This window comes from Amblyomma maculatum, chromosome 10 (genome assembly GCF_055883805.1).
Source record: "Amblyomma maculatum isolate TAMU_Amacu chromosome 10, ASM5588380v1, whole genome shotgun sequence".
In the NCBI taxonomy this organism is placed as follows: domain Eukaryota; kingdom Metazoa; phylum Arthropoda; class Arachnida; order Ixodida; family Ixodidae; genus Amblyomma; species Amblyomma maculatum.
In genome coordinates, this window is record NC_139353.1 from 136495625 (window position 1) to 136523133 (window position 27509).

Here is a 27509-nt window from a genome sequence, read left to right on the forward strand (position 1 = left end):
TTTATTGAGAGGGTTTCCGAAGCTGCTGACAGAGATTCTCGAAGATCTATTGGCTCCAATGCTGACGAGGTCAGTCTACCATCACCTGGAAATTAATGATGACCAGCTTGCACAACCGAGGGGTCTTGTATCCGAACTTGTTGCCGATCAGGGAGCAAAACACCAACAGAAATAACATGAAAAAAGCAGTGTTGTGTATTTGGCTATTCTCATACAGGGGCAGGCGAACTGTCCACCAGCATGTGGCTTCTAAAAAATTAATGTCGCGTCCAGTAAAAATATCAGAGACTCAACAATGCTCTTATTTATATTACGCAGATTACATATGGATTGCAGACTACAGATTAACGGCTCTAAAGCTCACATAATACTGTAAAAAGGAAGCAATTGCAGACTTCGCAGACCTCACAGCAGCTTTCAATGGCCAGCACCTAAGAAAGTAATGCTAAGCGTTATGGTTAGTTTCCTGCATGAATAATAACTTTTAAAGTGGAAATGATGTTATGTTGTATGCTATTTGCCTTTTCGATTTTTCTAATTCATGTACCGACTTAAGATTAATGCATGCATTATTATTACCAACTATTCTTTTATAGGCATCAAGGCAGAAGGTACAGCCCGAGTGAGCTTGGAGCAGAAACGGGATATACGTATTATCCAGGTATGTTCCTGCTTAGCAATGTGTGCAATACGCTGTTATTGATAAACGCATTGGTTGAAGATTTGTGCAGCAATGCTTATAGCCATGTTTGGTTTTCTAGACAGGCTTAATAGTGGGGTCACAGCAACCATGGATTTTCTCTAGCCTGGTTGGACTTGCAAAATATGGGGAAAAACGGTGCTTTTTCAGATAAAGTGCCCTTTCAAGTATAACAAACAACCTTTCATCCACTGCGAAGAAAGAAGTGCATCTGCCCTTACCCCACGTTCCCCGAAGATATTATACTCAAGGATACACATCAGTACTGCACACAAACACAGGTATGAATATACGTACTCAATTTGCAAATGTCACTCCTCTGCCTACTCACCCAAGCAATCAGAAATTGTGCCCCACAAAGACCTCACTCGTCGGAAGCCACAATATGGCGAAACATGCAAACCCGCCCTCACCAAATCCAACCCGACACAATGGGATTTGGCCCGCGCAATACTCACAAATGCATGTCCGACCTGCGTTGAGATGTCCGGCATCATATACACATTGTTTGCAACTGCTCAGAACAACTTACATCATACGATTTACAGAAAATTTCCCATGAGCAGTGGGAGGCGAAACTGGTTCACACAGAGCTCCCCATTCAGTGCCAGTTGATCGGTATTCGCCAGTGGTTTCCCGGATGTGCATAAATTCTAAACAACTAATTAGGTACGTTATTTAGCACTATGGAAGCTTACAAAATACCGAACTAAGGAAAACAGATGCGGAAATATTCAGTGCCGACAATTTTAAACCAGATCTTTATGGAGGAAATAATTGACATAACCAGAATTTCGTTAATACAATTGCGCGCTGTTTGAATTATTTAACTGTATTTTTTTAAATTATGTCGTTCTTCTTGTTTATTTGCTCTCGAGTGTGATGTAGTTTAGCCAACATGTGTGTTGGACTAAAAAGGGACGATCGTGAAAAGGGGAAGAAGGAGGAAGCGCTGGTGTTTTGGTTTGCTGGTGTTTTGTTCTGCTGTCTTTTCCTAACTGCTGGATCCTGTTTTGTCTGGGAGCCTGACCGTTCCGTCCGGTGAAGCCATTTCACGTCGGGGGATTGGCCAGTAGTTGTTTTAAACCGGAATTAAGGTTCATGTACAATTAGGCCTATAATGTCTCTAGCTTCCCCAGGTGGGGATTCGGCATCCTTGTTTGCCAGTTCCGGCAAAAAGCTTCAACTTGGAATTTTTTGAAGGATTGGAATAAGCATAATACCGGTGGCATTTGTACCGATTGGGGATGGAGCCCTGAAGTTGAAAAATCCAAATATATTCTAGGAGCAGCTAAAGGCCGTCATCGCCGCTGCCTGGAAATATCTGAGGTGCGTCCGTTCGGCAGGAGATGTATCCTCTGTAAGTCCTCAAATATACAGTGTGCGTCGGACTTGCTTCGATGCATATCGTTTGCATCACTTCCAGTAAACCCTTTTATACCTGAACAGCTGGCATGTTCAAAATGTATTATACGTGGCGTGGATTAGTCAGCTTTACCGCAAGGAACGATCGAGGAATTTAACGAGGCTGGCGTTGGCATCATATCACTATTACATTGCAGCACGGATGCCGATGGCTCCAGGGTGCCGACAGAATCGATGATAGCGACGTTTGTCGGGGCTAACTGTCCTACGGAGATGATGGTATGGCCCATTGTGTACTGTGTAGATCCCGTGCAGCCTCGCCCTTCGCAGTGCAAAAACAGCTGGTGATTTGGACACAGCAGCAAGGCGTGCAAATCCGCAACACACTGCAGACTATGCGGAGACAACCATTCATCTGACATTTGTAACTCTGCGGTGGTACTTTGCACGCAATGTCACGCAGATCATCCTGCTGATGATGATGCATGCCCAAACCGCGCAGATGAGCGAACTGTTCTCGACATTATCCAGCATAAAAAGTGCTCTAGAGCAGATGCCTATGCCCAGCAAGACCAAAAGAGGAATTCACATTCAGCTTGTGCAAAAACACTACGTTCGGATGTGGAAGCAGGCCTGACAAAGTCATTTGTCTCAGCTATAGAGAAATCATTTGAGGGCTCCTTCGAGCATATATTAAGCACATTTACAGAAGCCGTGTCAAAGGTCATAGCTACAAAGATTGGTTCTACTAAATTGCAGCTTTGCAAGGTGGCAACCCAGGTATAGCTGAATGTCGTGCTCCTGTTGTTGCTAGGGCCTCTGTTAATGGAAATTCTACGCAGACGATGCCTGCTTCTTTTTTTGGCAAGTGCACGGTCAGGGTCCTGGGGATAACACGTGTCCACCGTTTCCCCATCGGATTTAGAGATGACATGTTCATCCCAGAAGCGCCGCGCTTCTTCCTCTTTCTCAAAATACGCCAATTCTAACACTAAAAGTAAAAAAGGTTCCCCTAATCTTCAGAATAACACTGATGTCTTAAAGGAGGCTGTTATAGCCTCCCGTATTCTAGAATAATCATGGCGGGGTTAAAAGTACTACAGTGGAATTGTCGTTCAATTGCATCTTCGTTTCACAATTTGCAGAATCTTATCTCAAATTTCAACCCAGACATAATTTTACAAGAAACTTGGCTTTTGCCAAACCAGCCATTTTCTCTGAATTATTTTAGAACGTTTAGATCAGATCGCACTAGCGGCCGCAGTGGCGGCTTGCTAACGATGCTTTCGTCAAATACATTTCATCGGGCGAAGGTGTCAAACAAAATTCTACAAGACTGCGAACTGCTTGTAGTTGATATCGCAATTCGACAATGTGCTCCTCTCACTATTGCAAATGTCAACTTCCCAACAGGTGTCCGTACAACAGATTGTTTAAGTGATCTATTGAGCACTTATTATTGCTGACTAATTATTGCTGGCGATTTTAATTCACACCATTTTATTTGGGGTTACCGTTTATATATATGTGGGCAGCGGCTTTGGAACTGTTCTTGTGCGAGTCATTTTATTTGGACGTTAGATCTTCGAGCATACTGCTCTTCTTGAGCCTGCTCAATGGCTTGTTCATTAGCCTGGACCCTTTTCCTCAAGCTTTCATTCTGTTTATTAAAATCTTTGTTTTCATCTTGCACTTCGACTAGTTTCTTTTTGATTTCCTCAAATACCGCGTTGTTAAAAATATCCTGGAATTGTTCATACTTTTCATTTCCGCACGAAGCTCGCGTAGCTCGCTTGTGGCATCTCTGTCAGCCGCCGCCGACCTTTTAGCCATCACAACAAGATTCACTTTGTACACAAAGAACAAAACCGTCGGCAGCAACAACAGCAAGAGCTTACAGTTTCGTCGTTAGACAAAGTAAAATTGATACACAAATCTGCATTACGTAACGATATCTTTTGCAAATCATGGTTATCTTTGGTGACCCCAGGCGCATACTAGAGAGCCCATTTCGAGGCCCATAAAGCACATTCACCGATCAGAAAATGGCCACTTGAAGGAAAGAGGTGAGGATATTTTGTCTTCGGTTCCGCACTCTGTTTTGTCATCTCCTGTTCTTTCGTGTCCCCTACTTCGGCCGCCGAGATTGTGCACCGGTTAAGGCGGCGACTTCTGAGCCCAAGGATGCGGGATCGAATCCCGGTCGCGGCAGTCGCTTTTCGATCAAAGCGAAAAAGCTGGGCGCCCGTTAGGTGTAAGGTGTCAGTGCACATTAAAGAACCCCAGTTGTCAAAATTTCTGAAGTCCTCCACTAAGGCGTATCTCATAGCCTGAATCTATTTGGAAGGTTGAACCACATAAACCGATTCACGATGTAGTTAACGCCAAAAACGAGGACCAAAGTGAACACGTTCTTCCACCTTCGTCCTCGTTTTTGGCGCTAAATAGATCATGAATCAGATTCAACTCGCCCAACTTGCCACCTTACCACATAATCCCCCAGTCAGAAAAAACTACAGAACTGTGTCAAAAATACGACAAAATATCCTGTAGTTATGTTGTAACCATCAGATTATTCTGTAGTTCTGTAGTACTTTTCTGTAGTTATGTAGTTTATCTCTAGTATATTTCTGTTGTCTGTAGTTCTGTACCACTTTTCTGTTGTAACTACAGAAATTTCTGACGTTACTACAGAATGTTCTGTTGTCACAATAGGTTTCCCGTCAAAAACCGCACAGAAATTCTGTCGTAACATCAGAAAATTTTCTGTAGTTTTTTCCGACTGGGAACCAAATTATCTTCGGTAAGGAGCGACAGGCTAAATCTAATACACGCTATGGCAGTAAGCGCCATTGTCAGCAGCATAATGAAAAATGTCTGGTGCCTGAAGCGAGCACTTTGGATTTAACAGGATTCACTAATTTCTTTCAGCTGTCCGTTAAGAAGTAAAAGTATCTGTGTGTCGTCAGTGCAACCTGGCGATAGGCTGGTGCGTACTGAAGGCATGTCAGGAGTTACCACTTTCCGTTCACGTTCTGCAATAAGAGTTGTGTGGTTTGAAACTAGATAATTCAATCGTGAGGTGACTGCTGAAGATGCTAAAATTCTCTAGTGAGCTGCGAAGACTCAGTCGCTGCAAGGTAGCTGTGTAAGCTGTGTAAGCTACTCAGGCTAGTACCTGTCTTTCAGAGCGTCTTAGGTGTCATGCACGTCGGTGATACTTTAGCGAAGCTAGGAATATTCATTACCATGCGTACGAGTGCGTACTTCCCGTATGATTCTGCTGCCGACCCTTAAATTTACATTCCAACCTTTGTTTCATTTCGATCGGACAAGGAGGATTGCGGTAGTTATATTTGCCTGCTGGATATTGAAACGACAGTAACTGTCGCCGAAGGCAGCAAATTGGTAGTACATGTGACCTTTGCATAGCGTTTCCTTCGGCTGCGGCAATGTATATTGCCACAGCTGCTAGCAGAAAAAAAAAACACTTTCTTTTGTTCGCTTGCTAATGAGGGTAAGTGCTTTAAAGGTAATATTCTCTCTAATTGTATGATGCTTAATCGGCCTATCTCACGCACGTGCTTACAAGATCGATGAATGATAGCTGTTCGTCACGATGGCGATTTGCATTCGAGGCTGAAACTGCGCGAAACATCCAATGTTATCAGCAAATGTTGAGCAACCCATTAAATGTCTATATGGGTTTTCTTCTCCGACATTAGAGGACTGCCTTCGTAAGAAAAACACTGTATGCAGGTCTTTCCTCCGGTCTACCAGTTGGAATAGGATCAGCGAACAACGTGCGCAATGATAAACCCAGCTCTCAGCATCTGTCTTCTGAATGCAGCCATCTTTATTTCTGCCTATCGATTCGAAGATGCTGCACGAAACTTCGCCAGGCAACACGTGGCTGACGTGAGTAAAATTGTGGGACGTATCTTATTCATCAGTGCCTAATCAGTAGCTTTTAACGTTTGCATATACGTTGCCTCCGACATAAAAGGCCCAGGGTGCATACTATCATCTCCAAGAGTTAACGACCTGATGCTGCACACATTAAGCGCACTTCCAAAACATATCTTCCTGCCAACAAAAATTTATTACCGCCTAACACATACGTCTATTTCCTTACAGCAAGCGCCATATCTGCATAAACGGTGTACTAATCTATGTCATTCATCGATTTGCGAAACTTTCTAACCGCAGTGTTCCCGCTGCTTTGGTCATAAGCTGCAGAACTACTTTCATGATGTGTCCGCTTTCACACTCACTAGAGGGAAAGTCATCTCGACACCAAAGAACTTACCTTCGATGTCACTATAGAGCGCTTATTGTCGCGCAACGAATTCTTTTTTAGCTTTTCCTCTAGAACAACATCCTTGCAGAAAAAGCTCATGTTAACGACGTGCGACAGCAGAAACGAGCCCACGTCAAAATATGAAGTCTTATGCTCGTACCTTCAGCCCCAAGACTTTCGCCTCCACGATAAATGCTTTCGACAGTCGAGAAACACGAAGGTTTCTTCAGCACATCATGCGCTCAATAGCCTCCTATGTAGCTTCCTCAACAACATTGAACGTGAGCCCTGTAATGTCATCTTCAGTGACGACAGACATGTGGTCTGTATTCAGAAGCTCTTGAACCTCTTCGCTGGCTGTCCTCACCTAGCAACTTTAAAAGCATTTGAAGTCGTAGCTTTATTTTTTTTGTGTGTGTGTGGCATTCAGCTGACGCGCAGAAATGTGGCAGTTTGCTCCAGGCAAGGGGCTATTAATTTTGCTGTATTTCTTCAACATCAACTCTTACCTTCCTACTGTGCGCTGGCAAGATTGAAGCGCTTATTCTTCAGGCAAGCAGAATGCGCACTGCAATCTTGCCTGAGGAAAGGTTTTACTGCCTACGAAAACATGGGCTATTTTTGCTGGCTCTGGGGACTGAGCTTACTCTCCTACTATTGCTACACCCTCAAAACCAAAGTACGGTTTCAAATGTATCCATACGTTAGTATTCGTTCATGAGGTTCTATTAGCTTCTATGCTACAAAAAGAAATTTGCTACATCTTGCCCTTAACTGGGGCAATACCTTGCGTATTTCGAACAGACACAGTGTAAAATAAGCTTGGTTTGGGCTAGTTGGGAGCAATTTCTGAAAACAGCGCAAATGTATAAAATGACGAGACAGATGTAGACGGTACAGCACCGTGTATATCAAGGCTGTCCTCTGACAAAATGAAGGGAAACGTGAACCTTGCAAAGAGAAACGCATGACACGAAATCGAACGAAGAATTCTGAGAGATACAAACCTTTCACAACTCCGCACACGTGTATTTGGGTTGAAGTGGCTCATTTGCTCATTCGCATATTTCAAAATGTCAATGCCTTTCGTTTTTTTTTTTTTTCGGTTCTAGAATAAACTCGGAAATCAAGAGTGTGAAGAATATCAGCACTTAACATATTCGTTCGCCTCACCTTCCTAAAACAGTGGCACAGCTGATTTTCAAGACTGACAGGTAGCGCGCAGCGGGCTGCATGACGCGCACTTTATCAAGAATTTCAATGCCACAACCAAGTGACTACAGCTTCACCATGTGTAGCCATAGCTTTACCTGGGGCTTCCTCTCACTATTCTGGTGGTCGTCACCTTTTGGGCGCAAGCGCGAAAGATGTGTCTTAGACGAAATGTCTGATTCTATTGATTATACCAATAAATCGGGAAGACTGAATAGTTGGCTAAAACTTTGGACTTCCTATAATTGCAGACAAAACTATCCATACGCTGACCACCTTGTAAATAAAGAGTGTGTTTGCGACGCACGCTCAATAATCTCCCACCGTGGGTATGTACCATTGCGAATGAGATATACTCGGTTTCCAGAGCCGGTTTGTGGAAAAAGGCTTGTGGTTCCTATATTTGTTTGCGGATGTGTTACTTGTGCTGTACTTCATGTCTCCCACTCCTACTTACAGCCTCATCTTACTCACAAGGACCACCTCAATGGAAATCTTGCATTAAAATATTGCCTCAAGTAACGCTTCACTGGCCCTTTATGTGTACCATGCGCGGTACTATTAAGGCGATTCGACATGCCACATCTCCTAAACCTTGTTGACTTGCTTTCAATGTAGCAAGAAGATATAAAACTAGCATAATACCTCTCTACATCATGTCAGGTTAACACACTTCGAAACCGCTCCCATCCCCTACTGAACCGAACTACATCCGGAATCTTTACTGGGTGTGTCGCTTGTTATCATTCTTTATCTTCGTCTTACAGAAAGCAATAGATTCAGCCTACCGCCACTGTTCTCGGCACCTACGATATTGGCCATCTCGCTTGGTATTATGGCGCCCAGGTGCCTCAGCGACCAATCAGCTTTCGGTAAAGTCACTGGAAAGGGAAAAGTGCCACATTCGTTTTCTCTTCACCACTGCATCCAGGATTCGCTCTCCGCTGTCCCGTGGTCATTTACCGTCATAAATAATCCGCAGTAATACGGAAAATTGAGCTAGTTGGTACATGATTGCAAATTACGAGCGCTGCGACGGCGAACAACAACGAGAGAGTAATGACAAGGACGGGCGCTAATATCAACTGAAAATTTATTCGAAGAACACAGATTAAATACTCGCAGAAGACAACCAAAGGCACATGCGCTTCACAGATTTTTTCTAGGTATTCAGATATAAAATGTCTTGGGTGCTTACAGATGGTGAGCTCACGCACGTGTCACTGTTCTTATGGATGTTTTTAGAGAACTGTCAGAGTCATATCACATCCATAAGAACAGTGACACGTGCGTGAGCTCACCATCTGTAAGCATCCAAGATTGTGAGATTTTATATCTGGATACCTAGGAAAAATCTGTGAAGCGCATGTGCCTTTGATTGTCTTCTGCGAGTATTTAATCTGTGTTCTTCGAATAAACTTTCAGTTGATAGTAGCGCCTGTCCTTGTCATTACTCTCTCGTTGTTGTTCTCCGTCGCAGCGCTCGTAATTTGCAAATAATCCGCCTCGCTTCCTTCTAGCGGCCGCTAGCACACACATGGTACGAACATGAGTCGCAATGGCTTTTAGGCTTACAGAAATACCGTGCAAAGCATTTACATTCACGTTTTGACGGTTTTTAATTTAATGAGTGAATAAAGACAAGAAAGAATGCATTGGCGCTGCGCTTTTGCGTGCGGCAACCGGCGTGAATAGGACAAAACGCTATTTGGTATTCCGAGCAAGTAAGCGTGCTTAACGATGGGATGCATGCCTGCACATAATTCGGTGAGAGAAATTTGTTCCTACGAACGATACCCGCCTATTTGAGCATAACGCTTCTGGGAATGTATGCAAATATTGTTTTTGTGATTTTTTACGTTCACCCGATACTAGTGCAGCGCCTTTCGCTTGATGTTCTGAGCAGTGTAGCACAGAAAAACTACCGGCTAGCTGTAGTCTCTTTCTCGCGAAATTGATGTTTTCGGGCGCAATATAAGGATCAGCGCGCCATGAAAACTGACTGCTTCTGAGTTTGACGTCTGACCTTGTCCTTCAATTTCATCTATTTTGACGTACATGTTGTAGTTGCTTTCATTCATACTCTCGCAACGTCACATGAGCCATGTTGTGAATGGCATAAGAGTGTATGGCGCACATATCTTTTTTTTTTATGTGGAGACCAGTGTCGCCTACTGATATTTAAAGCCCCTCGAGGCTACTCCTGATATGACTGCTTGAATGACAGTAAAGATTTTTGGGGGATAATAAGAGAGTAATTACTCAAAGACATCCACCAAGGCGCAACCATACGACTACAAACGAAAGCCATACAGCTTTCTGAGAAACTCCGCAGTTCCAGAAAAATTTATCCTGGTCCGGGGATCGAACCAGGTACCACCGCCTTTCCGAGGCAGTGGCTCTACCAACTGAGCTAACCATGACGGTCAGCAGACCAGATGGTAGGACGAGAGCGACTTGATCAATAGCTGGAAGTGTACACGGTGCTGGTCGGATATTTAGGGACACCCCCAAGGTGGAGTAGATTTGTAATAAGAGAGTTATTACTCGACGACAATGAACGGTTGTCTCGTCCTCTGTTAAACAGCTTGGTAAAAAGCTGCCCTTATAGATTAAGCGTTTCTGAAAGTTTAAATGAGATAGATTTTAATTTAGTCATGGTGTCTTACTCTTTTCGTAATTTAAGTACTTTTACTGCTGCAGTTACTTATTTCCTTCATACATATTGCCTCGTCTTCGTGACAATATTGTAAAACAAAACGGTCTGGAGTTGAAGCACATTTAAGCCGATATACTAATGCTATAATAAAGCATTTGCATAAATACATTTCTTTGGTAATTTTTTATCTCGCTGTTGTTTTACATTACTCCTGGCATTTGCACTTCGTCGACTTTTTGCACTTTTATGTGTGAGAATTTTCCGGTATTTGTTCTTTATATGAATAAAGTATTATTCCTGAACGACTTCACATGCGACGTATTACATTTAATACTAAATAATGAATCGCATGTATTCTTCAGAAGCTTTTATCCTGCCTATTAGAACGTTTCTCTAATACCAGCAGCTTTTCTTCTCTGGAAATTATACTTGCTGCATCGTTGTCAATTATAGTTAGCATTTCGTTTACTTTGCATAATGAGAAATACCGTTACAAGTGCTATAAATACAAATGCGAACAGCGGAGCGCTTAGGTACTGCACGGTTCACTTTTTTTTGTTATCGTTGCATGGAAAGCGCATGCATGCAACCTTTTCTGCTTATTAGCAAGAGAGTATACCTAATTCGCCGCTGTAAAAGCACACACCGAATTCGCAACACGTTAGTGAGTGCACATAAAATATCCACACCGCGCAGGCATCGTTTCAGCCCCGCTGAATCAAATATGGCGGAGGGTCGAAGATGCCGCCAACGGTCGTGGTACTGTTCCAGTGACTTCAGCTCTCGACTATTCGAACTGCCACCTGCCAAAACGACAATGTTCTGTGGTGCTGTGACCTCATGCCTTGCTGACCAGTTAAAACTCGGTCACGTCACCTGCCAAAGGAGAATTCCCTTTTCTCCTCTGCCCTCTGGTACCGGTAGCCCATTGCCTTACAACTATTGCAATTTTAATTGAGATATTTGACGCAGTTGATTCTTGCAGGTGGCTGTTGGCAGGTGGATCTTTACCAAATTATTAACTTTAGTGAACTAACCAATACTCAGAATAGCCTAATCTTATTTTGACAGTTCTGAGCTGGTTTCAGTAAGCTAGAACACATCGGTTCTTGTTAACCTTTGACTACATGTTTTTCTGACGCCTAGGGTACACTAGATGATTATTTACATATTTTGGTAGCTATACGCATCTATTCTAATCGGTGTGTGCGTGAATCCGCGTGTATTTAAGAGAGAGACAATGTAAGTACAAATTAGGTGATTAGTGGACAAGCCAGGAGCAAAGTGCATCCACGCCAATTAGCACCCACTAGGCGAGCGCAGACGGGAGTCGTTAACGCTGTCGTGCCGTTTGTTTATTTTTGTTTGTTTGTTTGTTTGTTTGTTTGTTTGTTTGTTTGTTTGTTTGTTTGTTTGTTTGTTTGTTTGTTTGTTTGTTTGTTTGTTTGTTTGTTTGTTTGTTTGTTTGTTTGTTTGTTTGTTTGTTTGTTTGTTTGTTTGTTTGTTTGTTTGTTTGTTTGTTTGTTTGTTTGTTTGTTTGTTTGTTTGTTTGTTTGTTTGTTTGTTTGTTTGTTTGTTTGTTTGTTTGTTTGTTTGTTTGTTTGTTTGTTTGTTTGTTTGTTTGTCAGCCTGTCTGCCTCTCCGTCCTATGGTGACTCAGGCTATGCGACTGAAAATTTCGACGACCTGGAATTCTTTAACGTGTACTCTTATTGCACAGCACACGGGCACTTTGCCTTCTGCCTCCATCTAAAAGCGGCCGCCGCAGCCTGAATTCCATCCCGCATCCTCGGGTAGAGTAGTCTAGAGCCCTGACTACTGCACCACTGTGGCGGGGGAGCTAAAATGTCCCCTCTCCCACAAAAAATAATGATTTTAAAAGCACCGAACAAGCAATGTTGTTTTGTTTTGTTTTTTTAAACTCGGTTAGAGTTGGAACAAAGTTTTACAAAAATGGTTACTTATTAATCATGCAATGTCAGGGTAACGTTCAGGGTGAGATTTTTTGCGCGCTGCAAGCACGTCGCTGTTATAGGTATTAGGGCACCGATCGGGCTAAATGTTGTGGCGTCGGCACTTTCAAAGAGATGGTACGCAGTTTATGCTGTTTGTTCAGTATTCTACGAATGTTATGTTGCATGTGAATGTCGTAAAGGACGAAGAACACCTACCACGTCTTTGTCTCGTTTTGGCTGTTTGGTTAGTGACACCGAATGACCTGAAATGCGCAAGCGGGTTATATCGTGATCGGAAATTGAATGTACTAGATGTGACTATGTGCATTTCCTTGACCCAGATTTAAAGCAATTCGACGTGAGTGATGCCAATCGTGGAAATGTTATCTAAGGTGAAGACAAGTTAACTTTTGCTTGCCTTGCGAACTGAAGCTCCCCTGTTCAGTTCTCTTTCATAGCATATAGTATAGAGGCAGATAAGCCGTTCTTTAAGTGATGATTTTAACACTATAGGATTGAAGGCGCTGTCCTACAGAAAATCTAACATTAGCCTTGTCGCCGTTTGAGCGATATATCACGGGCATGGATCTAGTATGGCAGGCGCAGTTCTCTTGGTGGGTAATGGTGAAGTCACGAGACCACATGTCATGACCTAATTTGTAGGCGTGCCAAAATCCGGTTTCTTTGAGATGGGCAGGTCATATGATAACCGAGCCCTCCGGTGCACTTGGATCCCGATCCATGCACTCCACTCCTAAGAAGCGCAGGGACGTTCGACAGCTTGGATAAAGTAAGTCTACGTCTACGTCAGGTATCTCGTACATAATGACTGCCTTCTGCCGGTTACGAGATTATAAGGGTTCAGGGATTACGTCAATAGCAAAGGGCATGTGTACACGAACGACAATCCTCATGGGAGTCGGCCGAAGGGAGTCAATAACGATGACGCATCATGCGTTTAACGAAAATCTAAGCATCCTCCCGATCTTTACCACTTTCTATGGCTGAATAAATACCCTTGTGCAGTGAAAATAATCTTGCGTTTTCGAAATTTGGCAGGAGTGCTACTTCGATTTGTAGCTCGAACATATAATGAGACCACTTATATGTTTGTATCGCATAAAGTCCTTGAGGGAGGAGGTTAATTGTGTGCATTCGTATAAATAATTACTTGCATAACCAAACACGAAAAAGTAAGCAGTTGTAATAAAATAGGGAAGGGGAGGGGTATCAAGTTTCATGTAAGTATTGTTTTCTATTTAAAGTTGCTATTTCCAAAACTAAATAATTTCTTGACCTAAATGATCAAGAATCCGGGCAACAGACAGAACAGAAAGAACAAAGTTCCTTTTCAAAGGCCCGCTAAATAACACGTGGAGGCACCACAGTGCACGCAACTGAGAGGACAGTCGTCGTAAATGCACCCTTTGCTCAAGACGGTTTATGCACGACTTAATACCTCCTCAAAATTGTCCGTGTTTAGAGACGAAAAGCCTTATACGCCCGTTCTCAGTTGACGGGGGCCGAATTTGTCCATTGCATGAAACTTTGCCACACGTTTACAAAGTGGGTAAATGACCAGGCTGTGGCGGAATCTTCACCCGCGACTGTTCAAAAGCTCCTTCACTCTTGAACTGTTTTTCCACTACCCTGACCCATCTCATTCCACAAAGCCTGAACAGGAAGAGCGGCAATACAGCTGCCGGACGCCGTATCCAGAATGCTTGCTGCCGTTTCCAGCTAAACTCTGCTATATAATTTTCACACAGCCAAATATTGACCAATACATACCTTAGAAAAAGAAAAAAAACAGCCGGAAGCAACATCATTGTTTTCATATGGCACAGGATATATAGCGTCCGATTGTTGTCGCCATACTTTTCTACAGTCTCGCCTAGATGACAATGTTGCCAATCGAATGCATCACAATTTTATTTGTCACCACTAGATGAGAAACGTGCTTCCAGGTTCACTAAGCGGCTTTTCCTATTCACTCATCAAACTGCACGGACGATTCAAGGCCAGCAGTGACTCATGGCAATATTTAAGAATCGAAGGTCTTTGGATTTCGCTAAGTTGTTTCTTGGTACTATGCTTTCAACAGGCGACTCATTGTCGTACATCCGACTTTTCTATACCAAGTTTTCATTCGTGGGCACGTATTTTTTCCTGCACTTAAAATAAAAGGAAAAAATACTAAATTTTTACTAACTCATGCGCAATTCAAAACAAGTTTTCTCAGGTATTCTCTTTGTCGTACTGTTTCAGATGATTTCGGTTAAGGACTTTTGGTTTGTGAAGTACCGAAACTACTTTTCCATCTCAGTCTTCCCGTGCCATGCGATGAAATGGCTGCAGCAAAAACATGCCAACGAGCATGTGTACGTGGTGTACCACACGTCTGGGCAAAACCAGCTGGCGCAGTGAGTAAAAAGGAGATTTTCTGCGCTACCCACTGATGCCGCCTGATGGCTATTCATATATACGCCTACTTGTTTATACTATTCCCGTTTAGCAACAAGTTTCTCACGGAGGTGAAAATTTCGAAGACATCCACCCATCACCAGCCGAACGCTGTGGCATTCAGGACTCAGAAGAGTAAGCTAACAGTTCATCGAAAAGTTTACTCATATATTCGGGCTTAAAATGCAAGCTATTTACCTTTCAAGACATTGTTCACAAGGTAAAACTTTATTAACCCCGAATACTAGTAGTATGGTTGCAAAGTACAGAAGAGATACAGTTCGACCTTTTGATCGGAACAGCTAGTATCATCAGCCTCGTGTGCGAGTAAAATGGTGAGCAATTTGTGGAACTTTGTCTCTTCGCTCAGAATTACGCTGAGATAAAAGCGGCAGCAAAGATTTTATTACCAACAAAATATTTCTGCTACCTCGTCCTCCCTCGTGCTACCTCGTCCTCGTCTTTGTGGTGAATAGCTTTCATGCAGACGCACCTGTTTCATAAGTCGTCCGACCGGAGTTAGTTTTAGAGAGCATCTCGTAGGCTTCGGTTACTGGATTAGCAGGCTTCGCCATCTGCGTAACCAGTAGGCACCTGTGCTGTAAGCATAGGAAACCACCCAATCCCAGTTAACACTCGCCAACCTGGCACGGAAAACTGCTCTTGCTGCCGCAGCCCGCCATGGTCATCCGGAACACAGACTCCTCGAACAATCTGGTGGTCGCAGCGTTGGGAATTCAGGCACCCATTACTCTATGACGCCATACACTTAAAAGCGAATCTTGGTATCCAGGGTAGGCTGTATCTGGATGGCCACCATACTTAAAGTGTTAGAGCACAAGATTACGGGACAACCCCAGGTAATAAATAAGCGAATTTGTACTCATGCTTTTTTCTGGCACATTTGGCCACAAAACCATCGAGGCGTACACGTTTATTGTGTCTTTATTCGTTTTCACAAAATCTCTCCCACTTGTTCCTAGCTGTCACCGCTTAGTTGGAAGCTGCGAAAGTGGCGCTAGCTGTAATTCGACTTGATAAACTTATCCGAATGACCCCTCGGTGACACTGCTCTAACAGACTGCGGGGCTGTGACGCTTTCAGAACGGATCCACGTTTCTCGCTGACGTTGCTGACGATGAAGACGCCAGGTATTCTGCGACGTAATGAGCACCGCTAGTAGTAGTAGAAAACACTTAAATCTCACATTACCGACAATCGTAATCGTCAATGCCAGTTCTTTTTTTAGTTCATTGTGTCTGCATTATGAGTGATTCGCAACACTATCGTGTGTATGCATGCTTTGGGTTAACATCTGCTGTAATACTTGACACTAGTGAAGTCATTAAGTGCAGACCAGTATATACCTGCAAGACCACGCCAAATAAAAGTGCGCTCCGGCATACCTGATGCGCAAGAGATTCGGAGCTCATCAGTGCGCCTTATTGGCCACTTATTGTGCGGTTGCGGCAATTAAAACACGTCAGAAAACTGCTTTTCTTTTTATTTTCCCTGGCACCCCAATAGAAGGGTCTAAGCCAAAATGTCGTTTTTCTTTGAAAAAAGCTGCTAAACAATAAAGCTCATAATTAATACCATTCATAAAATAAATCATGACCCGCTTGTTGGAAATTCCGTTTCCCGCAATCTCAATTCTTTTCTCATATACTTATTGTCGTTAGCCACATCTACCGTCTACAACCAGGCTGTGCATACTGATACCATACCAATGTTCGAACATGCCCCTACTATTTTAGGCATTAAATCGCTGTTCGAATCGCGCGCGCTCTAGGTGGTTAGCTTAACTTTACTGTACCATAAGACAAAGCTGTAAAGTTTGCGGGCTTCGCACAGAAGCGAGATTCCGAAGGGGCCACCAAGGTCAAGGGGCAGCTTGACGCGGGCAGATTTATGACGGTCGCGCGGGCGACCGCTTCTCGGAAGTGAGCCCAGAACACATGGCAGCGGGCGACGCCGCCGGCTCTCTCCGTCCCGTGCCGCGAGGGAGGCAGAACAGTGCAGTTAGAGCGCACAGCATAAGCGCTAACTGCGGTGTCTCCCGGTTCGAGTGGAGAGGGCGCGGAGGCCATAAATCCCGAAACGCGGCGTAACACGGACCTGGGGAGAACTTGCTGTTGACATGTCTTCCCGAGAAGACGCCTGTGTGTCCCTTTGAATCCGCCGCCCGCGCGCAACCGACCAAGAGCAGGGATCGGAATGTTTGGGCCTGAGGTTTGCGCGTGTGTGTTTTTATGTATTTTCAGAAGTGTAACCGTCGACGCCGTTAGTCTTTGAGACTGTTTGGCGCCTCTTGCGTAGGAGGATTCTGGAGAGGGAAAAGTTGCAGATGTATGTGTTTGTGTGCGCAACCACTCGCCGCTTAGTGCGTGCTTTGTGTGTGTTTTATTTGACATGCGTAGGAGAGGGTATATGTGGCACAATGATTGGCCAGCCCATTTTAAAGGACTGTATGTTATTGGCCACAGAGTGGTGTACGTTGATTGGTCAACGGACAAAACTGGAATTTCGGGTAACGCTAAGAAAGCGAGCGTTGGAGAGTTGGGCTTGGAAGACAGTTGGACTCGGAGCAGAGTTGGGCTCGGACGAGAGTCGAGGGCAGACGGGTGGTTCGAGAGGGAGGCTAGGCTGACGGAGGTCTCAAGGGACTCCGGCCTAAAGTGTAGCAGGAGGCCAAGGCCTGATTCTGCTAGCCTCTGACCTCAGATCGTTCACCAGTCGCAGTTAGCCCTCTATGTTTGATGTCGCACCCGACGACATTAATGTAAATACTAAGTTGTTAAAAGGTGTAAATAAACGTGTACAGTTCGAGAAGGGAAGTCGTCATCTCCGCACCGCAATGTGTCGCTGAGCCACGGACGCAGCGGTGGTCACCAACACCACTCGGTACGAGCGAAGGCAGCAGAAGAAACAGCAAGAACACCTGCTGTACAGAGAAGCCCATCGATTCCCCAAGTCTTCGCACTTTTGAAAATAACTGGCTCCGAAGGGGCCACCAAGGTCAAGGGGCAGATTGACGCGGGCAGATTTATGACGGTCGCGCGGGCGACCGCTTCTCGGAAGTGAGCCCAGAACACATGGCAGCGGGCGACGCCGCCGGCTCTCTCCGTCCCGTGCCGCGAGGGAGGCAGAACAGTGCAGTTAGAGCGCACAGCATAAGCGCAGTGGTTGTGGGGTCAGCGCTAACTGCGGTGTCTCCCGGTTCGAGTGGAGAGGGCGCGGAGGCCATAAATCCCGAAACGCGGCGTAACACGGACCTGGGGAGAACTTGCTGTTGACATGTCTTCCCGATAAGACGCCTGTGTGTCCCTTTGAATCCGCCGCCCGCGCGCAACCGACCTAGAGCAGGGATCGGAATGTTTGGGCCTGAGGTTTGCGCGTGTGTGTCTTTATGTATTTTCAGAAGCGTAACCGTCGACGCCGTTAGTCTTTGCGACTGTTCGGCGCCTCTTGCGTAGGAGGATTTTGGAGAGGGAAAAGTTGCAGATGTATGTGTTTGTGTGCGCAACCACTCGCCGCTTAGTGCGTGCTTTGTGTGTGTTTTATTTGACATGCGTAGGAGAGGGTATATGTGGCACAATGATTGGCCAGCCCATTTTAAAGGACTGTATGTTATTGGCCACAGAGTGGTGTACGTTGATTGGTCAACGGACAAAACTGGAATTTTGGGTAACGCTAAGAAAGCGAGCGTTGGAGAGTTGGGCTCGGAGCAGAGTTGGGCTCGGACGAGAGTCGAGGGCAGACGGGTTGTTCGAGAGGGAGGCTAGGCTGACGGAGGTCTCAAGGGACTCCGGCCTAAAGTGTAGCAGGAGGCCAAGGCCTGATTCTGCTAGCCTCTGACCTCAGATCGTTCACCAGTCGCAGTTAGCCATCTACGTTTGATGTCGCATCCGACGACATTTGTGTAAATACGCCAATTGTAAAAAGTGTAAATAAACGTGTACAGTCCGAGAAGAGAAATTGTCATCTCCGCACCGCAATGTGTCACTGAGCCACGGACGAAGCGGTGGTCACCAACACCACTCGCTACGAGCGAAGGCAGCAGAAGAAACAGCAAGAACACCTGCCGTATAGGGAAGACCACCTATCCCCCAAGCCTTCACTGTTTGAGTTTAACTGGCGCAGTCGACAGGATCGGCCCAGCGACTTCCTGCGAAGTGGCGAGAGATCGACGACGCCGCGGACTGATGTACACGGAGGGTGGCACACTACATCGCTGAGCCAAGGCTGACCAAGAAGAAGTTTGAAGTTGAGGTGCCCCGTGAATCCACGCTACCGGCCTAGAGAGGCAGCTACGGGGAGCTACTCCAGCGAGGCTGCGTAGATCCGGCGTAGCGGAAAGGGCACCAAGGCTGACTTTTCGAGTGGCGACGGACTGAAACTAGCTGTATACAGGTGGGTCCTTGTCCTGTTTTCTCCGGGTTCACCATGGTCGTAACTCGGTCAGAGAGCCAAAAGTCTACGGACAGCTCTGATGGCGTGGGGCAGAGCTCCGGCGCAACAGGGGGCAGACCTTGAGCAGTACCATTACTGGCGATCATGGTCAAAGTTCTAGTAGTGCGTCGGTAACCGCGGATCTTGACAGAGGTCTAACGTCAGGAGGAAACAACGCAGCTGCCAGACTGCGAGAAAAAGAGCTGGAGATTGAAGTTCTGAGACTCCAGGTGGAGTTAGAGAGACTAAAGAATCAAGGCGGGCGAGGCGCTCGATCTGGATTGGGTCGATATGCAAAAGATTTACGCGCTATTCTCGCGCCAATGCCAGAGAAAGACGAGTTGGCCCCCGCATGGTTTCGAAGCGCGGAAGGTATGCTTCAAAGTTGCGAGATTCCCGAGGAGGTACGCGGCTCGATAATTGTCCCATTCTTAAACGAGAAAAGCCGCATGCTGATAGCAAATAAGGCAGTAAGCGAAAGGCAGTCCTACGAGGAAGTGCGTGATTATATTCTGGGTGAGTTAAAGCTCACACCTGAGGAATATAAGCGTAGGTTCTATGCTTGTCGGAAAGGCGGCGAAACATGGGGACAGTTTGTAACGAAACTAGAAGGGTTGCTTGATTACTACCTGCGTAGTAGAGACATAACAAGCTTGGAAGATCTGCGGGAGCTACTCATTGCAGATCGCGTTAAACAGCTAATGGAGGATGACATGCGCACGTATGTCTTACAGCATGAGACAGGGGAATGGCTAAAACCTGAGGATGTTGCCAAGTTAGCACAGGGATACGAGGAAAGCAGAGCTTCCAAACGCCCAAATTCTCGGAAGGTTGCTGAAGCGAGTAAGGTTGATTCACACAGTTGGCGGGACCCCGTAGGAAAAGGAAGGTTCCATGGGACCGATCGGAAGCCGTCTTCTAGGTGCTTCACCTGCGGTGAGATGGGTCACTACCAATGGCAGTGCAACCAAACGAGGCCTAAAGCAATAATGGGGGGGCAACGCGCCAAGGGCTCCGCACCGGAAAAGCTGACTGCCAGAGCTGCATGTGATGTGTACGAGTGCGCGGCAACGCCGACAGACACCGTTTCTACGTCGAAATTAACTTGGGTTGAGCTCACGTCTGCGGGGCGCCCATTTACGGCTTGTTTGGACTCAGGTGCTGACATTACTATCCTGAGAAGGAATGTCATCCCGGCTGAGGCAGACATTCAGGGTGCAGGCAAAGTTCGCCTTAAAGGAGCATTTGGTAAGACAGTTCCAGCCGATTTGATGTATGTCCCACTGAGCCTGTCTGCTAATGACGAGGGCGTAGCCCCTCAGCTTATGACACTGAGCGCAGTAACGGACCATTTAACGGAAGGGATAGATGCGCTTCTAACCCCAGATGCGTTCGATGAGCTGAGGAAAGTGCAGAGACAAGCCACTGAGCTAGCCGTGCGCATCGTGCAGGCAGAAGAAGCCGCCCGTGAAGCGATTGAGGAGAGCGTACGTCCTAGAGAGGTAGCCGAAGACGAGGCGATAGAAAGCGGCCCTACGGGTGTTCAGGACGGAGCAGTTGCAGCAGAATCGTCGGTGCCGAACGGCGAGCAATGCGCTGACACGTTCGCGAAAGAGCAGAGAGAAGATGCGTCATTAGAAAGCTCATGGGCACAGGGACGCGATGGAACGCATGGCATGGTGATTGAAGGAGGACTCTTATTTCACAAAGATGACATGAATGGAAGGCAGTGCAAACAACTGGTCCTACCCGAGATGCGTCGAAGGGAAGTGTTGATACTAGCACACGATAAAGCGTGCGGCGGGCATTTTTCAGAGAAAAAGACAAAGCAACGTATTCGCAGTGCCTTCTTTTGGCCAACAATGTCTGCAGATGTGAGAAAGCATTGCCAGTCGTGTCACACGTGTCAGACTTTCGCTAACAGGAAGGTGACGGACCGAGTTCCGATAACCCCGTTGACACGGCCGCAGCAGCCATTTCAGGTTGTCTACATTGACTGCATAGGGCCTATTGAGCCGGCTTCTGCGCGCGGACATCGGTATGCATTGTGTTTAATCGACCTTTGCACGAGGTGGCCTGAGGTAATTCCACTGCGAGCACTAACTGCTAAAGCCGCCTGTCAGGCGTTGCTGGACATTTTTGCGCGCTTCGGCGTACCAGAGCTGGTGTGCAGTGATCAAGGGGCTAATTTCACGGTAGGGCTAACGAAAGAGTTGGCAGAGCGATTGGGAGCACAAGTACGCTTCTCTACGCCGGAACACCCGCAGAGCAATGGGCTCGTAGAGAGGTGGAATGGAGTGTTCAAGTCCATGCTGAGACACGTGATTCACGACCATGCCAGGGACTGGGATAGATATATACCCTGTCTACTTTGGACGTACCGTGAGCTGCCGCACGAGATCACAGGAATACCCCCTTTCGAGCTTATGTACGGTAGGGTGGCACAGGGGCCTCTTAGCATACTACAAAAGACGTGGACCGGAGCGTGGGAGCCCCCAACAGGGTTGAATAACGTCGCATCTGCGTATTTGACCGATCTCCGAGAGAGAATGGCTGAAGCAGCCCATGCCGCAGATCAGCGGGTGAGCAAATGCAACAGTTATACACGGATAGGTACAACCTTAGGGCGAGGCCGAAATCATTTGAGGCGGGCGATCAGGTACTGATTCTAGAAACAGGACAGGTCGCGAAAATGCACCCCTAATGGATGGGACCTGCCGAAGTGAAACAGCAGGTGAGGCCAGACAGCTATATCGTACAGCTCCCGGGAGACGTAGAAAAATGGGTGCACGCGAACCGCCTCAGGAAGTACTACGCTCGGGTGAATAACGTCGGCGTGGTCTTTGACTCAGACGAAGAGTTTGGCGAGATTGAAACAACCCCACAATTTAGTGAAAACGGGAGGACAGTGGCTGCACTGCTGGAGGAAAGCACGCACTTGTCAAACCGACAGTTGACGGAGCTGGAGCACCTGCTGAGACGGTACGGCAGTACATTTTCTGAAAGAGCCTTTAACAATGTAAAGGTTGCGTTGAAGGCAATTCCGACATTAAGTGCCCCACAGACAGGTAAGGCGTTCGTGCTAACTACTGGTGCCTCGGAAAAAGGGGTAGGTGCATGTCTGAGTCAGGAGCTGGATGGTTCTGAGAAACCTATCAACTTCCTCAGTAAAAAGCTAACGCCGCAACAGGCGAAGTGGTCTGCTATCGAGCGTGAGGCCTTTGCAATTGTGTGGGCGCTGAGCCGCCTTGACACATGGCTTTTCGGTGCTAAGATCAAAGTGGTCACGGACCATAATCCGCTGACTTATCTGACCCAGTCCACACCCTCCAGTGCGCGCCTAACTCGCTGGGTTCTAGCGCTGCAAAAATATGATCTGGAGTTTTCGCACATCAAAGGATCGCTTAACCGGTGTGCCGATGCTCTGTCTAGGCTAGAGAGTGGTATCTAGAGTGGACGGCTCAGGTCGCCGCTCATCGGGGTGTTGGAAGTTGTAACAAGCACCGTTGGCTTGTTGAGTATGGGGAAGATTGCGGTGATTGTGCTATTCACCTAATATTGGTGGGTGAAATTACCATGGTGGACCAAGGAATGTACAGGGTAGGGTCTTGCCTGTACTTGAGCGTTGAATAAGGACTGTTAGTTTGTCTGTGTGTATCAGTATCTGGCACTCCTATGTTCTGTGTATGATGTGGTTTACACGTGTTACCTTGTATTGTTTTGCGTTTGATAATGCAGTGTTTATTGCTTGATTTGGTGTTATGTATGCCAAGCTGTGTCGCCTTGTATGGCGTATGGTTTAGTTACCGTTTGCGAACGTGCACACGGAGATTGTCGTTCAGGGCGCACTCGCCTCTGTACAGAGCGTTGCACTATTGTTTGCATGCTGCATTGGTTTGTTTTGTTTGGTGTACGCCATACCCCAATGCCCCCCCCCCTCTCCTTCCCCCGTTAGAGGAGTTTTATGTTGAGCGTACAGCAAGTGTACGCGCAACATTCTCGATGGGGAGGAGTTAAGTTTGCGGGCTTCGCACAGAAGCGAGATTCCGAAGGGGCCACCAAGGTCAAGGGGCAGCTTGACGCGGGCAGATTTATGACGGTCGCGCGGGCGACCGCTTCTCGGAAGTGAGCCCAGAACACATGGCAGCGGGCGACGCCGCCGGCTCTCTCCGTCCCGTGCCGCGAGGGAGGCAGAACAGTGCAGTTAGAGCGCACAGCATAAGCGCAGTGGTTGTGGGGTCAGCGCTAACTGCGGTGTCTCCCGGTTCGAGTGGAGAGGGCGCGGAGGCCATAAATCCCGAAACGCGGCGTAACACGGACCTGGGGAGAACGCGCTGTTGACATGTCTTCCCGAGAAGACGCCTGTGTGTCCCTTTGAATCCGCCGCCCGCGCGCAAACGACCTAGAGCAGGGATCGGAATGTTTGGGCCTGAGGTTTGCGTGTGTGTGTTTTTATGTATTTTCAGAAGTGTAACCGTCGACGCCGTTAGTCTTTGCGACTGTTTGGCGCCTCTTGCGTAGGAGGATTTTGGAGAGGGAAAAGTTGCAGATGTATGTATTTGTGTGCGCAACCACTCGCCGCTTAGTGCGTGCTTTGTGTGTGTTTTATTTGACATGCGTAGGAGAGGGTAAATGTGTCACAATGATTGGCCAGCCCATTTTAATGGACTGTATGTTATTGGCCACAGAGTGGTGTACGTTGATTGGTCAACGGACAAAACTGGAATTTTGGGTAACGCTAAGAAAGCGAGCGTTGGAGAGTTGGGCTTGGAAGACAGTTGGGCTCGGAGCAGAGTTGGGCTCGGACGAGAGTCGAGGGCAGACGGGTTGTTCGAGAGGGAGGCTAGGCTGACGGAGGTCTCAAGGGACTCCGGCCTAAAGTGTAGCAGGAGGCCAGGGCCTGATTCTGCTAGCCTCTGACCTCAGATCGTTCACCAGTCGCAGTTAGCCCTCTACGTTTGATGTCGCATCCGACGACATTTGTGTAAATACGCCAATTGTAAAAAGTGTAAATAAATGTGTACAGTCCGAGAAGAGAAATTGTCATCTCCGCACCGCAATGTGTCACTGAGCCACGGACGAAGCGGTGGTCACCAACACCACTCGCTACGAGCGAAGGCAGCAGAAGAAACAGCAAGAACACCTGCCGTATAGGGAAGACCTTCTATCCCCCAAGCCTTCACTGTTTGAGTTTAACTGCTGTGCTGTCACCTTGTCTGTCGTTTCTGTAGGGTCGCGGATGCTGAGTACGGGACTGTTCTATTAGGGCACGATACGCCGATAACACATCTATGAGTGGGTAATAAAGAAAGACATTTTATTGAAGCACTACGCGATGTTCGAAAATTGAGATAATGTATGTTAAAGAAAAGGCGAAACCTTTCGTCCACAAACATTTATTTATTTATTTATTTATTTATTTATTTATTTATTTATTTATTTATTTATTTATTTATTTATTTATTTATTTATTTATTTATTTATTTATTTATTTATTTATTTATTTATTTATTTATTTATTTATTTATTTATTTATTTATTTATTTATTTATGAAATACTGCTGACATGTCGCATGTCCAAGCAGGAGAGGGAGGGTGCATAAGTGACAGTATATCAGACACCAGCAAGCGCAAAAAGGCCAGCAAGAGCAAGCAGTTATACAATCTATGCATTAATTTTGAATAACACAGCACGTACATGATGCAATGAGACAAAATAACAAAATGCACAGCGCCAAACAGCTACAGTATACATCAATCAAGGAGGGTGAAAGAATTCAGAACTTGGGGGTAGAGCATTCCATTCAAACACTGTTCGTGAAAAAAAAAGAGTATATATATGTGTCGGTGCGCGCAAAAATGGGTCCTAGACAGAAGCTGTGCTTATGGGATGAGGGTCGCGTGGAATCTTTGGCGATATAGTTTTCGGGTCGGATGCCTAGTCGGGAGAAATATAGTGACTGCAATATACGTGCGCAAAAAGACGAGACAAAAAGGAGAAGTGGACAACGACGGCGCAGATGTTCAGATGATCAGATCTGCGCCGTCGTTGTCCACTTCTCCTCTTTGCCTCGTCTTTTTGCGCACGTATATTACTGTCCATCATGGTTCACCAACTCGCCCAATCAGCCGTTCTTCTATAGTCACTGCAAGAATCTGAGACGTGCTTTCTTTCTTCTATCTACATCCGATCTAAAAAAGACACCCCGGGCCTCGCAACAATCAGCAGCCTTGACATCCGTTCTCAAAGGCAGAAAATGCTCGCTCTGCAAAGCAACTACATTTAGGTACGATCACTTTTCCTTTTGTTTTGTCGTCAGCCGCCTCATTTAGTGCAGAAATAATGACATAAAGGCTACTCGGAAGGAACTCTGATTATTGTAAAACATATGGCTACAATGCTTTAATTATGGCGAACATTTTCATGGTTCAAAAACTAACACAAAATTTGCGTCAATAGAATTAACGTTATTGTTCTTATATGAAATTTTCTATGTATGGTGACATTGCAGATGGTCCATTGTTCATCTTTAAGCTCATGTTCATCAACGAGAAACGCAGTTGCGCTGTCCTGGTTAGAAAACGCTGGAGCCCGAGAGAAGCAGGCGAGTTTTCAAACCATTTGTTATAAACTGTAATTCATTTGAATGTACATCACTTCCACCCTTTTTACATAAGAAAGTGGAACCTCGGCAAGCGGAAGGCTCTTGCCAATCTAAGAAACGTCAGAATCTTGCCAAAAATATGTGAACTTTTTTTTTTCGTTTTACGAAACGTTAGATTATAACTTACTTTAGACATGTCGCTATGGCGAGAGACAGCGCAAAATTTAAGAAAAACTTCTGCTTCTACAAGTTACAAGTTCATTACCAAAAATGTCCAATGTGATGACATTTTCTAATGTATTCTTCAGCAGGACTAGAATAGATCACATGAGGTTGCAATTACCGCTTTCCGAGTCAAAAGAAACAAAAAGAACCGTATCACAAATACAATATTGTGCAGTTTTTCATAACGTCAGAATTGTCTGGTGTTCAGTAAATTTTTAGTAGTTTTATGTAGTCTGTAGCGCTGTGGTAATTTTCTGTTTTAACAACATAAAATTATTATACTACGACAGACATTTCGTTGTCACAGGTTTACTGTAAAAAAAACGCGGTGCAATTCTGTTGTGACAACATATTATTTTCTGGAGTTCTTTTTTTACTGCAAATTGTCATACATTAATTGAATCAATGGCCTGCCTTTCATGTTTCAGTGGAAGAAGTGGTTGTGAGAACACTCTAATAACAAGAGTTATATATTGTTTAATAGCCTCTGGTGGTCGTGTAACTCAATCTTAATTTCGATGCTTGTCTAAATTAACATTCAGGAGTGCGTGCTAACCGGCATTCAACTAGTGAAGCCACTGCACTGCGTTTTTAGGACCTCTTGTCATCATCACTTTTAAAACATTTGAATCCGAAACTTTCTATATGACAATAAGGCAATGTTAAGGTGATTTCGTTGTGTAGTTTATCAAACTAGTTAGCAGAGATACAACCATTACAGCTGGTAATCTCTGTATTTTAACACGTCCAAATGAATTTTCAGAACGTTGGTAATGTACAAAAGAAATAATAGCAGCATATATTCATTTAATGCATGGCATAGACCCTTTAACTACTAAACAACTTGGCGTTTGTGCTTCCTAGGGTACCGTCCTTGCTTGCACATATGCTTCGCTTAGTAAGCTGCTTCCAGCATTACGAAAGGCAAAACTCTCCCGGGCCGATCCATTTGACGCGGACCGCATGATTATGTTTCTACACAGATTCTTCCATCGGGATTGATAGGCCCGTTGGGTAGCACCGTGAATCTGATCGATGTACGGCAACCTCACCTGTCGTAGCCTCACGGCAACCTCACCGGTCAGGTTTGTGGAACGAAGTATAAATAATGCCTCCTATTACAAGCCTTGGTAAGAGTAAGTGGTACATTCAACAGAAACTGTGCCATTCTTTTCCGCAGCACTTTAATAGAAGATTTTAGTTATTCTAAGTGCTTTCAAGGCCTTTGTCTCTATTATACTCTTGGAGAAGTCGTAACTAGGCTTTAAGTAATTTATGCCGTAATGTTTTTTTTTTTCTTTTTCAGAATGCTTACTTCTCCAAACGGCCAGAACCGCCGTTCTGCCGGTTCCCCAAGAATGCAAATTTGTCTACGACCGGCACTGTGGCGGAGAGAGTATTAAGCTATTTGATTTAAGATGCATGGACATAGTAAACGGGAACCAAGGCTAATGGTCTTTAGAAACGCCTCAGTGTGGACAATGATACGCAGAGCAAGTTCGTGCTAGTAAAAGCGTTTCTACACCCCATTCTGTCCTGCATTTGTGAAGCGTCCATTTTCGCCTTACAATAC

The 27509-nt window shown here is 45.6% G+C and overlaps 1 protein-coding gene across 4 annotated transcripts; it reads left to right on the top strand.

Annotated features, from left to right (window-relative positions):
- The first annotated feature begins 590 nt into the window (after window positions 1-590).
- LOC146177517 (uncharacterized) lies at window positions 591-27509 on the top strand. Of its 4 annotated transcripts, XM_084580488.1 has the most exons (7): window positions 597-661; window positions 851-981; window positions 5825-5983; window positions 14460-14614; window positions 14707-14789; window positions 25619-25711; window positions 27243-27509. In XM_084580488.1, exons 3-7 carry the CDS (start codon window positions 5876-5878, stop codon window positions 27386-27388), a joined length of 585 nt encoding a protein of 194 aa, XP_084436614.1. In that variant the 5' UTR covers window positions 597-661; window positions 851-981; window positions 5825-5875; the 3' UTR covers window positions 27389-27509. The 4 variants fall into 4 exon arrangements, with proteins under 4 accessions (XP_084436615.1, XP_084436614.1, XP_084436616.1 ...); XM_084580489.1 differs by lacking the exon at window positions 851-981 and having other exon boundaries at window positions 591-661; XM_084580487.1 differs by lacking the exons at window positions 597-661; window positions 851-981 and having other exon boundaries at window positions 5697-5983.

What these genes read in the sequence shown, in the direction of transcription:
- LOC146177517 (XM_084580489.1), top strand. Translation starts at nt 5,876, where the DNA reads ATGATAAACCCAGCTCTCAGCATCTGTCTTCTGAATGCAGCCATCTTT. An exon ending in GGCATTCAGGACTCAGAAGA is followed by an intron (nt 14,790 to 25,618) that starts GTAAGCTAACAG and finishes GTGACATTGCAG; the next exon opens with ATGGTCCATTGTTCATCTTT. An exon ending in CTGGAGCCCGAGAGAAGCAG is followed by an intron (nt 25,712 to 27,242) that starts GCGAGTTTTCAA and finishes TTTCTTTTTCAG; the next exon opens with AATGCTTACTTCTCCAAACG.